This window comes from Crassostrea angulata, chromosome 10 (genome assembly GCF_025612915.1).
Source record: "Crassostrea angulata isolate pt1a10 chromosome 10, ASM2561291v2, whole genome shotgun sequence".
Taxonomy (NCBI): domain Eukaryota; kingdom Metazoa; phylum Mollusca; class Bivalvia; order Ostreida; family Ostreidae; genus Magallana; species Magallana angulata.
Window position 1 is genome coordinate 27,742,219 of NC_069120.1, and position 15,752 is coordinate 27,757,970.

General features: G+C 33.8%; 1 protein-coding gene across 1 annotated transcript; it reads right to left on the reverse strand.

The window, feature by feature from the left end:
• Positions 1-6: 6 nt before the first annotated feature.
• Positions 7-15,719, reverse strand: LOC128165864 (testis-expressed protein 2-like). Its single transcript, XM_052830769.1, has 9 exons — positions 15,604-15,719; positions 7,937-8,819; positions 7,130-7,350; positions 5,089-5,979; positions 4,694-4,923; positions 3,163-3,246; positions 2,492-2,695; positions 1,959-2,079; positions 7-1,832 (listed from the first exon to the last, which is right to left on the reverse strand). The coding sequence occupies exons 2-9, from the start codon at positions 8,793-8,795 to the stop codon at positions 1,737-1,739; spliced, it is 2,706 nt and encodes a 901-aa protein (XP_052686729.1). The 5' UTR covers positions 8,796-8,819; positions 15,604-15,719; the 3' UTR covers positions 7-1,736.
• Between the last annotated feature and the right edge of the window lie 33 nt (positions 15,720-15,752).

A 15,752-nucleotide genomic window follows, 5' to 3' on the forward strand; every position in this document is an offset into this window, starting at 1 on the left:
ACAATCTTTACTCTGAAGCTTTAATGTATTTTTTGGTTCTTTTATTAGCAACAAGAGTATACTCAATCATATGGCACCATTGGCTCAATACAGTTCACACAACAGTATAATTTATTATTCAGATAGAGATAAAATTACCAAGAACTTGTAACGGATATCAGCAAACAAATCAAACTAGCTATGCAATGTAATAACAATGTAAATGAACTCTGTTGCACTAAAATTAGAGACATTCAATTGTAAAGAATCAAGTAATATAAGACGTATCCAACATATCAAGTACATATATATATAATAACAAACTTGTTAATTTCCAAGAACTTCATAACATATAATAAATAAAAAATCTACAAACTTCAATAAAAGATATATATTCAGCAAGTACTGCAAGTTTAATTTTCAACCAGAACCTGAATACAAGTATATAAGTTAATACAGTTTTATGATTTCCATAATGCTATCAATTTTTGGCAATAGCGAAAAATCCCTTGACTAATCATGGCCATTGGCCACCTCTATAATTTGTTTTACTCTCTTAAAAACTGGGTGGAGCATGATAAAAATAAAGCCTGCTTAACAATTAAGTTGCCTGTTTTTATTCAAAATTTAGATTACGGTAATTAGTTATAATGCATCAAGACATTTCAATTAAATAAAAAAGACTTAGTTTTCATTCATTTACCGCAAATGTGTTGAAAAGGCAAATGAAAATTACAAAATATAACAGTGTTAAAATTTAAAGGTTTGAAGGATATTGAAAAAGAAATTCCTGTAAAAAGGGCAGGAAGAGGTATACTGAATCAAAATATTTGAAACAAAAAAAAAAGAAACAAGTTGCAAGAAACTTAACAAAGGGAGAAATAAAATTGGAAATGAAAATGTTATGCCGTACGTAGTAAATATAAACGATATGGACCCAATAACATATCATATACTAAAATATTGTTTAAATTCACTTTATAAATGTAAAAAATATACACCCAGATATCATACATGAAATGTGATTATGTATAACCTCAAATTACATGTTAATTGCTAAGTAATAATTCACATATTGACTGTTTTTCCCTGTTTCTAACTAGATGTTCATATACATTAGAAATTGTACAAAAAGACATGTTGCAGCATCATTTCATGCATATCAGTACTGACTAGGTTAAATCTATGTTCTGAAATCTATTTTTTGTAAATAAATTATTGCTGGAAGATCACAAATAGCCAAGGATAAGAGGTAGCTGGGTCTAAGCTGTGGGAAGGCCATAACATCAGCAGACGACATTGGTCACATGACTCACAGGGTTCACGAACAGGTTTACAGCTCAAGGACTGTAAGCTTATGAATTAAGGGCTTAAGGAGGGAGGAAAAGAACTGTACCGAAGTTTTGTACATACCGTTACATGTATGTACAACACCTATTCACCAAATAATATGATAAAATATATAAAAAAGATATAAGAAGAGGTTAGCTCAAGCAAAAAGATGGTGTTATATTATTAACCCAAGTTAAACTGCTACAGAGTTTTGTAAATATGCAGATATGATTTTTTTTTAAACCCATTTTTTAAAAATCATCATTTGCTTTAGGTGGGAGGGTATGGGGGGATTCACCAAACTTAAGCTCAAGCAGAAGAAACAAGTTTTCCCTCATTCAGCCTTGTTGCAGTTCAGTGCAGCAATCGCTGATGTTACACGAAAATAAATAAGTACACTTTGCGTAGGATTGAAAGAGTCATTATCATGCTGGTGTAGTTTTGTCTTCTGGATGATGAGGATTGTAGCCATTGAACAAAGGAATTACTAGATCATCCATGTTAGGCAGCACAATGGTTCTCTGCAAGAAAGCAAGGCACTTCATTTGAACAAAAACGATTGAATGATCTTCTTCATACATGTAGAGCTCTATCAATTCAACCCCCTCCACATTTTCAATTATCATCGATTCTTTCAACGAAATTACCTGGAACTCCACGGACAACTTCCTCTCAATCCAGTCTGTGATATGGGTCACTGTGACCTGTCGAGCACCAACTTTAGGTTTTGCTACAAGGGTTAATTTGGGATTTCCTCTAAATCCATACCTGATTTGAAAAATAAATAAATTTTAAATTCCAATTCATGTAGGCACTTGAGGACTTACGATGACTGCTACATGAAATCAGAAAAAAAGATTCTATTACAATGAATGAAACTTCAACAATTTAACTTATCCATTGTCCCCTGAAAACTGGTCCCTCCTAAGAATAGTTGTATCTTAAGAGTATAGGCAGAAATTAAAAAAAATTCCAATAAAACTTTCACCCCTGAAAACATACACTGGCTGCATCTTCAAATATCATTGGTAAGAACTATAAATTCCCCTCATTAAAATACAAGCCATCATTTGATGTCAGAATTGTCCTTGAAGTGCTAACTATGAACGGCCAGCAAAAAGATTGTAAATTTGCAGACAAGGACTTAAAAAGTCTAAAAATAAATAGATCAGCCTCATACCAGAGCCTGTCGGTGGGTGGGAATGGAACATTCAGTGCCAGCTCTCCAGACAGGAAGTGAACCTCTACAGTGAGAACTATGGGAGTGTTAGAGACCCCCTCCATGGCTTTCTTAATGTACTTCAGATCCATGGCTGACTGGACATACTTGGACTGGGTAAACTTGTCTAGGAGTCGCATGAACTTCTGCCCTGATTTCCCACTACTGTAATGAGGAAATTGAAACATATTGGATCATGCTGTAAAATTACCTGATTGAAACACATTAAAATTTCATTGACTAATAGCTGGTACATTGAAAAGTTGTGTCAGATGCTTTTCTTTTAATGAAAATCATTTCAATCTGGCATTAAACTTTTGGTTTCTCATGATTAAACGACATGAATTGTAAAATGGTTAACAACAAAGATACCTAATTTCCTACTCAATCTTAAAACATGCATTCAGTATTATACAAAGCATTGTAAGCCATTTTTATTGCAAATTCTCCTCTCTGTCAAGACTCAAGAAACATTCTAAGTTTTTTATTCACTGCTTTTCTTAATGTATCAGCACTTGCTGTCTCAGAAAAATTCCTCCTCCTCCTTTCTTTTGAATGTACAATATCTCAAATTGTTGAATTTCCAAGTTTTATAAAACATTAAAAAACTAAAGGAGTTGAGTGACACTGACCTCTCTTCCTCCCCTGCGGCTTCCTCTTCTTCATCTGTGGAGGACTCAGCGCTGTCTTCCGCATCTTCATTAGTGATTGCCAATCTGAGACCAATGGAAGATTTACAAAGCATTATACTTTGATCATCACAGATTATTAAATAATAGTACTATTTCAGCAATTTGGTCTCCAGGCATAAAAAAAATAAAGGAAGCTTCTTGAAGAGACCAAAAAGACAAAATCAAGATTCTTTCTAGATTTTTTTTTTATGAATTTATGAATCAGTATAAAATTTTTTCCCTTTCAATCAGTTTTTTTAGTCAATGGTTTTAAATAGGGACGTCAATTTTTCTCGGTTAGCTTAGTCGATTAATCAGAGGCTTTAGTCCAGAGATAGTCGAGTACTCTTATGATTTAAGCGGATTTGAAACTGTGAGTCTTTTTTTAATCAAATAATGTTACTGCCACATTGATCTCATCTTAAATAAAGAACATTTAAAAATTTATGATAACATATACTAGATGTATTTGATTTATAATAAATTGGAAAATATTTTATCTAAATATCCGTTAGAGAATGTTCCGGCTTTTCCTTTGTTCTCATGACTCTTACATATAATGGAGCTCCGTATCATCTTAGGCAAATCAAATGTGACCTGTTCCACGGTACTAAGTCAATGTCCTTGCCCAATCAACAATCCAAGTTTAATGATTAATATAAAAACAAATGCCTTAAGATAATTATCAATATGATTAAAGTTTTGATTATACAAACATCTAATCCAATAAATAACTAATTAAAAGAAACTCAAATTGTTCTCATGTAATGGTATATGTCTGTCTGAGTAAATCAAAAGAGATTAATTATAAGCCGCTTCAAAAATACACAAGGGACATCCATGGAAAAGAGCTTAACTTACAGATCAAACATGTTGATAAAAGAAAAATTGTTATAAACATTCATTTTTTAAATTCTGTTTACTTTCTTACTAGTAATCGACTAAGAAAATTTTAGTCGATGATCAGTGTGACCGAACGATAGTCAAGTACTCAAGTACTCGTTGACATCCTTAGTTTTAAACATGCTGGCTCCAGACAGGAAAGTCTTTTGATACACTAGCCAACAACTACAGTAGTTCCAAAATTACTGTCATCTCTAGATACTTAAGGTGATATGGGACGCCTCCAAATTGTGATGTACTTCCTATTGAAAAACACACTCATTTTTTCTTTTCCAAAATGTTACCTAACAACGTAGCACAATAGGTATGAGCGTAACCTACTGATTTTAAGTCATGACTTCGAACCTGGGACTTTTATAATTATTATCTTTCAAAAAATTTCAAAAAAAATAATTTTAAGTTTGAAAATTATAAAGCGGTGAAAGTTTATTGATTATAATGTACTGTTATCCACAGTAATATTGACAGGTGTCCAAATCCCATATACCGCTTTAACTAGTAAACAAAACCAAAGAGTTCATAATCAAATCTAAAAATCTTTTAAACAAAATTTACATGTAAAAAATGTATGTGAAAGAAATACAATTACTTTTTAGTCTTGACTTTTTCTACTTTGTCTTTGCCAGCCACTGGGTCCTTGAGCTTCATTAGATTCGCCTTTGTCTCAATTGTCATCCTCGCACCACCCCCATAGTTCACTGCTAGGTCAATCCAAAATCCATTCTCATCAAAGTAAGGTCTAGATGCCTTCCGAATGACAGGCATTTCATTACCCAGCACAACTTCAGTGATATTCAATCCTTCAATAAAATATGGAATCTGAAAAGAAAATACATTGTGAAATCCCTTATTTCAAAGAAGACATCAAAGTATTGATTATGGAACCACCTCTTCATCTTCAAATTACGATGCTCCTGATTGAAAGCAAGGCATAATTTTGATACAACATTGTTAAAAAATGCATTAGACAAATTTTCTACTAACATGAATGGTATCCAGTTTCTTTTGAAGTTTCTCCATGACCTTCTGAGACCAATTAGGCAGTCTGAGGAAATCCCAGAAGCACCGGCTAACGAAAGCATTGAACCACAGCAGTTGCTCATCGCAGTCTATCAGTTGATGATTCCGCGAATGCATGGTGGCAAATCTGTCATACATTTCTCCAGGCATGAGTCGACTCATGTAGCGAACAAAACTCTCCATCTCTTGTTCTGGGCTCAGAATGCTCTCCTTTTCGCTGGCGGGAGATGAACAAGTGGAAGACACTGAATCTGTTGACCCTTGACGCTTGTGTGAGAAGCTGTCCACCGAACCTTGACGCTTGTTAGACAAGCTATCACCTTGAGAATTTGAGCCACTCTGCTGAACCAGTTTCTTGGAAGTTTCATAAAATTTTCGAATTTGCCCAATTGGGTTCTTCATGGGGGTTCCATCAGCTGCAGCTACGAGTCTCTTAAACCAAGTTTCTTTGTCACGACTAGTTCTAGCAAATAAATACACTACATCCTCGTCACACTTCTCCTCCGTTATCAGCTCAAATCCAGAGTCTACATCCAAAGTTTCTGAATCCTTGGCCTTTATTTTCTTTCCAGCAGTGGCAAATGCAATCTTAATTGGATACTTTTTGCTCCAAAGCCTTTTAGTGACTAGCTCAGGTGGCATTAGAGAAATACTGCTTCCTTTTATGTCAAAATGCCTCTGATGGATAAACTCCTTGACGATGTGTTTCTCTTCATCCCACAATGCTCTCCTTGGGATGTTTGTTTTGGGTCTCCTAAGACGCAGTGTGGTCCCTTCCAGTAGAACTTGTACTGGATGAGTATTGTTGATATGGTGGTTGAAAGGATCATATTCTCCGATTTCATTCATCCAACCCTACAGCATCAAAATAATTCTTTCATAAGGGAGGAGATAGGGTTTTACATGTACAAAATTGGATGAAAACTTTAACAGATTAACATATTCAATATCAACATGTTCTGTACATGTACTTTCATCAAAATATTAAATAAATACTAATTTCTGTGAATTTTGTTGATTTATTGAAATGCGATTTCTCAGACCAGCTTCTGGTAAGACCATCTAGATCATACTTGCCAACCTCCAACATGTGAAAATCTGGTCATGACCAGATTTGGAAATAAAAAATCTGGTCATAGCGCGTAACGACATTCACGACATATTTTCCATGCATTTCATAGGTATATACAATAGAAATATGTGTTAAAACTTATGTGTAATACTTTATTGCAAAGAAGCATTTTAACTAATAGTTGCTGATTTAGAATTTTGTAAAATGATCTGACACATAAAATGGTAAGTTGTGTTCAGCTAAAAAAAACATGCAAAATGAGTTTCTGCTACATTAACCTTGCTTTTGAACTCTGTAAATGATGGCATGAAAGTTGTAAGTGACTTGGAAGACTTTTGTGTATTAAAAAGCATTTTATACATGACTTAGCGTTTTTGAATGTTTAGTCAGATCATTTTGGGCAAAAAATCCAATATTCAAATGTGCGTTACATAGAACACAAAAGCCTCGTTTTGTACTCGATTATTTTGTTTTACCAATGGGAATTCATTTTCCCAGATATGTTGATAGGTACAAAAATATCGTTTTCTTTTTGTTGGTTTTGATTCCGCTGGCCCCGGTGAAGACCTTTTCTTATTGGAAGCCATCACACTTAATGATTTAAACCTTCGCTTAGTCAAAACAAGTTAACAACTCACGATAATAATTACACTTAATGTGTCTGTTAATCCAAGCTCAGCTTGGGTTCATAACTGGATGTCAAACGCGCAACGTAATTTACGAACCAAATCCGGAAATCGGGAGATTTTCGGGTTGTTCGACAAAAATCGGGTGAAAAGCATGACCCGCCGGGTCATAAAAAATAATCGGGTGAAGGGTTGAAAAATCGGGTGTGACCCGACGAAATCGGGTCAGTTGGCAAGTATGATCTAGATTTATATGTAAATTTTCTTTTAAAATTTTCATGTCTCAGATTTCCACCCCTCTGCTTACCTTATATACTCCATCTACAAATTTAGCTTCTTTCATATTGGGCAGTATGAAAGGTGGCAGTTTATCCAGTGGGACAATCTCTGGTTTGTCTCTCTGTCGGGGGGGCTGAGTGATCCAGATGTAAATCTTCCACCCTAGTGAAGACATCATCACCCCAAACACAACTCCCGATAAATATGCAGGGAGGGGCAGTATCCAGTAACAAATTAAACAACCAATACCTGGCAAAAAAGATAATATGCATATCAATTAAAAAAAATCAGACAAATATATTTTCATGCTATGTGTTTTAAATTGTGAGAAAATAAATCTCCATCAAAATACTCACATATACATGTATGCATATACATTTAAACAGCTAATTATTATATTTTGAATATCGGGATTCGAATTCATTTTTTGATCATATTTTTAACGCTAATAAGTGTATTCTCGACAAATAAAGAGATTATTTGGAAATTCTAATTTTTCGTTCTCTTTTGAGAAAACAAATCTTATTTATGATTTTACCATTGTAATGAAGTTAGAGCAGTATGAAATAAATCCCTTCATAGCACTTAAATTGGCAGTGTCATTTATCCATTTATTATAGATGATCCCGGAGGGAAGAATATGACAAATATTGCTTCTGCTGAGACAATGACACCACTAGGACTTGATACATAATTGATATCATAGTACACACAAAACTTATCACTGTAATGCCATTAACCAAATCAATTACAACCATTAGACTCAGATTCTAATAATAATTTCATTTGCTGCATGTGACGATTCAGGCACCACTATCAAAGCTGAATTCAATACCTGTAATCAATTTACGCCACGGGACAAGGCTTGTCTCGTTTTTCTTCTCGGCACTTGGGCTCTGATTAGATCCTGCCTCGCCTGATGCAGTGACAGTTTGATAAAGAGAGTTAGCACTAGAGTTTTCTTGAGTATTGACGTTTTCTATTGTCTCTGCGACTACATCTGCACGAGCCTTCAGATTTGACATCGACACCATTCCAGTGGTGACATTGGACTTGGTACGACGAATCTTCTGTTGAAGTGAAACGTTACGGAAACGGAGTTCCGGAAGGGACTGAACTCCAGTGAAATCTTCCAAGGGTTCAGCGACATCATGAAAGTAGTCGTCAACTAACTGAATGTCATCCACAGTTTCCCTGATTTTGGGACTAGTCTCGTCTTCTGCATCCGAAAACTTCTCACATGTAAAATCCTCCTTTTTCTTGACAAAAGACAGCAAGTCAGCATTGTCTATGCTTCTTTGCTTAATAGTTGTGACTTTGGGAGGAGATGAACTTTCAGTTTCAGCTTCTGGTTTAAGTTCCTTTGAAATGTCTTCCAATTTTTCCGACACCTTTTTACGCACAACAACAGATATATCTGACAAGTTCTGCTTCCATTTGGAAAACTTGTCTTCCTCCTTCAGCTTTGGTCCAGTTTGCGGCCTGGGTGGAGCACGTCCCTCTGCCGCTCGCCCGAGTACTTTGTTTTCTTCATTTACTCGACGGTTTTCTGACACTTTTTTATCGAGCTCTCCTGTCATAGAGGTCAAAAGGTCCTCATCCTCCTCTCGGTCCTCCAGTGACTTCAAGCTGAAATTCATGGAGTTATTCTTCGGTGGGGGAGGGCGCCCCGGTCCTGATTCACGCTTGCTCATCCTTTTGTCACATCACAGGCTACTCTGCAAATACAAAGCACAAATATTCATAGAAATGCATGTCTTACTTGGCTATAGTGTTACACGAATAAATCTTATCTGCTAGTGTCTGGTCTGGCTGGTTAATCAATATTAAAGCATTCCAACCTGTTACATCTCTTTCAATGGTGGTAATAAATCTACTTGACAATGCAGTATATAAATATATCTCAAGTTTCTTACTACCGTCCGGTTATACTATCATCTCACACTGCTGAAAAACAGACAATTTTAATCAACAAATAGAATCTTCAACATGTAAAAGTCTTGATGACAAAGTACTTCATCCACTGCCTGTTTCAAGTTGTCTATTTAACATCAGTGGGATTCAGTTTGCTAAAGTACCGGGGTACTGCTTAAACACTCATATTTACAAAGAGTTTCCTTATTTTTTAAACGTTAAACTTTAGTTACCAAGCCAATTCAAAAGGCTACAACTGCCGGTCCATATTCGTGTGAATTATTGTCCTCTTTGGTTTTGTAATTTTTTTATGCAGAAAATCCAAACAAAACATCATATTTTCCTTGATATGAGCAACAGAAGCCTTAATTATTGTCCACATTTAATGACATGAAGAGTACCGTAGAATGGTTCACTGATACAGGAATACATATGACTCAAAAGGGCAAAAATCATGCATATGATCAAGTACATCATGAAGGTATTCAATTCCTCAAAATGTCAAATAACTATGCATATGATCAAGCAAGCAAGACTGTATAAACTAACTATCTGCAATACTGGTTCCTGTTTATCGAAATTCAAGTCTTGTTAATGGTACCAGTAATCATTTTTTATGTTTCATTATCCTCACTAAATAATCAATAGATTATGCACACCTGCATGCATGCATTCAATTAAAAAAAAACAAACTTCAAAGTTTTCACCATGTCTTTCAAAAGGCAACTGACATAAAGGATGCACAAATGCAATCTTATATAAGCATTTATTTATAGGAATAATATTATGAAAATAATATATTTTCAAATGTATTTTGTCAAGACAAGAAATTGAGTTACATTCAATTGCAAAAAGTCAGAGTAACACAGTTTAAATGAATAACAATTTTGTTGCCTCTTGACGGCCCTTAACTGAATAACAAATTGAGCTCAAACTGAAAAAATAAAGGATTTTTTTTAATCAAAGAATAAATATTTTACTGGTCCATCTGTACATGTCACACTTGTTGATACTTGATCCCCTCTTTGAGTTAATGAGCCACCAATCACAAATATTTGTATGATTTGTTTATTTTTGATGTCGGATATCTAAAGCTGATCTTGCTTTTTTTTTTTAACTTCCCAGTTGTGTCTATTGCAACTCAAGTACCATAGAGACTAAGATGGGTAAAAATACAAATTGAAAAGTGTATTTCAGTATTACACAACGTACTAGTGTAGCCGATAATTTTACAAAAGAAATGTTATTAAAAAATATATTTACATAATAAATCATTTGAATATTTTACATAATAATTTTTTTTGAATACAATGGACTGAGTTATGAATTGATTATTAGGCAATAAATCACATGGAAGGGGTGGGTGAATAGGAATTGATATTTTGTCAGCAAGTTTAAGGTACCTCAAAACATCAAGGCTTACTGGTACTGTACCAGTTATCGGCTAAACCGAGATTTCGGGTTTATAGCATGCAACTATCTGAAATTTTTTAATTCAGTCATCTGTTTCGAATAAAGAAAAGTAAGTTTGCTTGAATATAATTTTACCATGAGCTTAAATGATCATTGTTTACTGCTGATTTACATCTTTGCACTTTCAGCAGTGGTGGAAGTGACGTAATAAGTTAAAAATACAATATGACCTCTTTGTGATACGTTATCATATATCTTTTTTGATTTGACATGTAATATCAATACATACTACAAGTAGAAATTATTATATATTGAATAATGTACAATTTTGTGTGTTACCGTACGTACTGTAACAAAAGAATTTTATGAGATTTTTTTATGTATCATAACCCCTATGACCTTTAGTCAGACCCCAAAAGGGGCATAATTCAAATTACAATATGCAGAGTATAAAATCAACATGTACAGAGATTTCACTATGTTATTATCGTGAAGCCGATAACTGGTACAGTAAATCGTGAAAACTCTGCAAATACAAGATGTTCTGAGTTCCTAATAATGATATAATCTAAAGAAGGAAATCAGCATTTAAAGTATGTCAAGTTTTATCCAAAAATAAAAAGAAATATTTCTGGATAAAACTTTTAGCCGATAACTGGTACACTGCCAGTATACTTTTCTGACATTATGTCACAAGATGGCGATTTAAATATTTTTTTTTAATTTGCCTGAATCCATCGTTTTTCGTTGAATGTCATCATAGCTCAGTGGTTAAAGTATCAGGCTTGTGCACCACACATTACAAGTTCAATTCCACGAGGAGATTTTGTTCATAATTACTTAATCAATTTTTGAAAATCATATTTATTTAAAATCCAAAACTGCATTTTTTGTTGTTACCTTTTTGACTTGTATACTTCTTATATATTATTATATCTCCCAGGATCAAGTATCGGTAATTTTCATGATGGAAACTGTTTTGAGGTGTTGTGAACCACCTTAAAGTGAAGGGGAGTATACAGAAATTAGAACTGATATTAAGTAGAAGGGATATTGAATTGATGGACATGACCATATTAAATGGAAAGCGAATATTGAATTGATAGCTGGTCAATTTCAAAAGTGGAAAGGAAATATAAACTATTTCATTCTAGTAAGCAGCTTATATGCTCTGGGCCAGTAAATTTTAAGATTGTATCAAAGGCCAAATAATGAGTCTGACCTTGCAGTGCAAATTCATCCCAATAACACATACCTAGCTAAATGAGTTATAAGAGGGTAGCATTGTATTCTTATCAAGTACAACAATTATATGCAGGTCTTTATTAATGTAAACAAGATTTTGTTGAATACAGTACTCATGTAAAAGTTTGTTCTGTTTGTACATCCACAAATCAGTTTAATATAATTAAAGCAATTAATATAAAGAAAATCCAAAATTTGACAACCATATAAATCAAATATTATCTTAACCCACTTACTTTACAAACTTACAGCCTATCCAGTCTACTTACACTAAGTACATACCAATATCTTGAGTAAATAAGGAAATAGATCAAATCAACAATATGATACCGTCATAACATTACCCTCGGTGTGTTTATCAATAACTAAGTGAATGATTATCAGGTTATATCATACAATGTCCTGCTATAGTTATTTCCTCGGTATATGAATAACCATTATATAGTACCTTAATTCATGTCAAAAATTCAATGCTGAAAAAAGTAGCCATCTATGATTTCATGCTTATAGCTAATACATGTACTTACCTTGATCATTTACCTTCCAGATTACTTTATCATATAACGCATGATATATGCCCCCTTTACTTGGTCTAGTAGGACTATTGTCACAATAGGATGGGTATTCTATACACGTATTATCATTCTGACTTCTGAAACTTGTCCCATTCAATTCAACACATATTGATTTTCTACAGGTCTTCTGCATATTTTTGTACAGTCATCAATTGTGTCACGAGTATGGGAAAAATCAAGGCTTTTCTACGCAATCTGACTATGGAGCTTTGTGAGTGAACATGTTCTTAATAAATCCGCAAAAAGTAAAAAAGACTAAAAATATTAAAAACAAAAACGCCTTCAGACAAGAAAAATATCATTTCCCTGCATTGAAATTGGACTTTTCAAAACCAACCAACCAGAAGAGCAAATTTTGCAATGGCTCTGAGGCTATATAAAACTTCACTGGTAAATAATTACCATTTTATCCCGAGATTTATTACTTGGATAACTGGGATTTCTATTCCGTAATGCAAATTTGATGAAATGCACAGGATTACTGCTATACTAGACACAATTCAGAAAGGAAAGGAAAAGCCCATAGCATCAGATGTGGACTAGCTCACTAAGCTCAAACCATAGGGCTACAAACAATTCCTTGACTCCATTGATATTATTATACAGCTGGGCTGCTGGATAAGGGCTAACAAAAATTAAGGCATGCAAAGTTACAAATGTTTAAAAAAATATAAGCCAACTTTCAGAAATACTTCTGGTAGCAAGGATAAACAGGATAAAGTACCCATCAATATTTTAGTAAAATTGAGAATTGCTGTATACATATGAAGGTATGTGAGTGTTGCTAAAATTCTTCAAATTATTTTGAATGATTATCATAAGTTAGAAGAATGGCTCGTGTTGAAATTGGTATTCATTATGTAGGCCTCTAATGTTAAATACAATAGAATCAGCAATCGGAACACCTTGGATGTCTCACACACTCAACAATCATATCCAAAAATCATGTTAGATGCAAAACTTGCAGATATGACTATTGGGGTTAACTTCACACAGTGAAATTGCAAGTTACAGACGGGAGGTAGAATAACATGAAAAGTAAGTGATTGAACGTAATAAACTATACACCAGTAAATTACTGTTTATGACAAGTAAAGCTGCAACATGCATATGGTATAAATTGCCAACTCTTTGCAGGGAATTAGCTAGGGGGTGTAAAAAGCTGAAAAATCATGAAAATGGGTGAAATATAAATGGGTCAAAGTCTCAAAAAAACCACTACCGATATGTAGAAAATTTTACATGGCGTGTCTAGTAATTTTCCTCAGAAATTGGTGTTAGGCCTTATAAGGAGTTTAAATTAAAAGTATTCATGCTGAATAGAAGCTACAGAAGGTCTTGTTACAAAGTTCCAAATACACACATATTGTATAATTCTTGGGTACAAGTGATGTGTTTAAGAAAAAAAACTGTTTGGTCACACCTTAAGTAATTTTATCAAAACAGATCAAAATTGCTTATGTTACAAAGACCTAAGGTCATTGAATTGGCCCATATTATTGAAGCTGATTGTCTTTTCTGTCTTTCATCTGGACTCTGTAGCAATGAATTGTTGGCTATTACAGTAAACTACATGATTTTTAAATCAAATATGAGTAACTTTTTTTTTTTACGAAATTTTATCTTTCTCATCTTTTTTACAACAAGTATGTAGCCAAAAATGTCAAAAAATGAGCGAACATAGAACCTGAAATTTTCTTATACAAATAACAAAATATTTCCTTCTCTGAAGATAAGGACAAAAAATATCATTGACAAGAAAAAATTAGCTGATTAGCCAATCTTAACTTTCTTTGACAAAAAAAAAATGTAAAACAACATTTCTTTAATTGCCAACCCAAACCCCATCCCCAATCTTTGAGTTGCTGATATGGATAAACATATCTAATTTGATACTCATGATTTATCTTAAATCCCATATTACTACCCAAACCCATAATGGTGGTAGTCCTTAACCAATGGATACCATTATACCGAGCGCAGCGAGAGGCGGGCGAAGCCCGCCTCGCGAAGCGAGGATTAATGGTAACACGTATATATAAGAAAATCAGTGAAAAATGAAAGTTGAATCAGGGGTACTAAGGCCAAAAAAATTTTCTTCCAGCCCTGGGCGCCGCCATATTGGAAGCCATTTTGTTTTTTAAAAGTTAGTTCGATCACTGATTGACTGTTACTTATCGATGTTTATTGCAGCTAAACTCAATTAAGATTTTCCAGTGTTTCAATAGAAGGTAATTTGAATCAAAAGAAATAAAAGAGGACAACAGATAAGTTTTAATAGTGCTTCAATCAAGAAACACGACTAGTTTTATGTATGTCTTATCAAATTATCAGATGGAAAATAAAAACATTAACATCAATAACTGATCTTTTAGATACTGAATAAAGTATTCAATTTTATTATCGCGGCATTTATATGAAATAAATTGATAAACAATGAAATAAGAAATAAAAAAAAGTTCGGAATAACGTAACTCTTCGGCTATTTCCGAAGACAAGACGTGTACGTTTTACGTCTGTAACATGACGTCATAATGTAGACTGAGCACGCGACGTTTGGTTTAACTAGCCTTGGCTGATGATTTGAGTAGGCAACCAGGCGGATCCTACTGTGTGCGTTTCAAATGAATTTTTTTCAACAAAAATCAATCTGCACTGTGTTAAATCTGCGCTCGGTCCAACGGTCACACCGTTTACATATTAAATGTTATATTGTTAATTTATTAAAGAACAAAAACAGGTGTCAAGTAATAAAGTTCATGGACCAAATGATAAATTATGCAATGAACTAACATACACTAACTCACTACATACTATATTAGTCTTCTCAAAAAGGGAACAAGTTGAGGGGATATATATAATAAATGTTAATGAAATTAAAAACACTTGCTTTAGAGTGCAATTGCACAACTAAAGGTTTGTAGTTCAACTATTTATACGTTTAACGATACGCGAACAATCATCTTACTGCACTGATTATGCAAAATCGTTTACACTTGGTGCTTTTATAGGCTAGTTGTGGACATAAGATAGAGCAACCAACAAAAATGAAGGACAATCCTTATTCTGTCAACTATAACCTATTTTTTTACCCTGTTCCAATACTCATTAAAATTCTTTTAGCTTATATTATTTTCATTTTCACTCTCTTCACAATCATTAGAATGGCATGTTCAAACTGTTACAAAATTTTATACTTAGTTTATAGAGCCCGAAATTAATCATCTGGAATTTTCTACTTGTTAACAATATGCTGTTTCATTTTTTTTCTGGAACGCAAACATTGCATTATAAATTGTCCGTGCTAAAGTAATCCTCGAATCAATAAAAGTGGATTAAGTCTAAAATAAGTTACCTGTCAAATACGTTTATGCCTTTTCACGTGTTAAAATCACGTGCCAATGGTACGGTCTACTGTGTAAGCAGGATTTTACTTGGTCTACGATACTTTCTGTTTGTGATCTATTTTAAGAAGACGTGCGCAGCAAATAAAAAACAGACCAA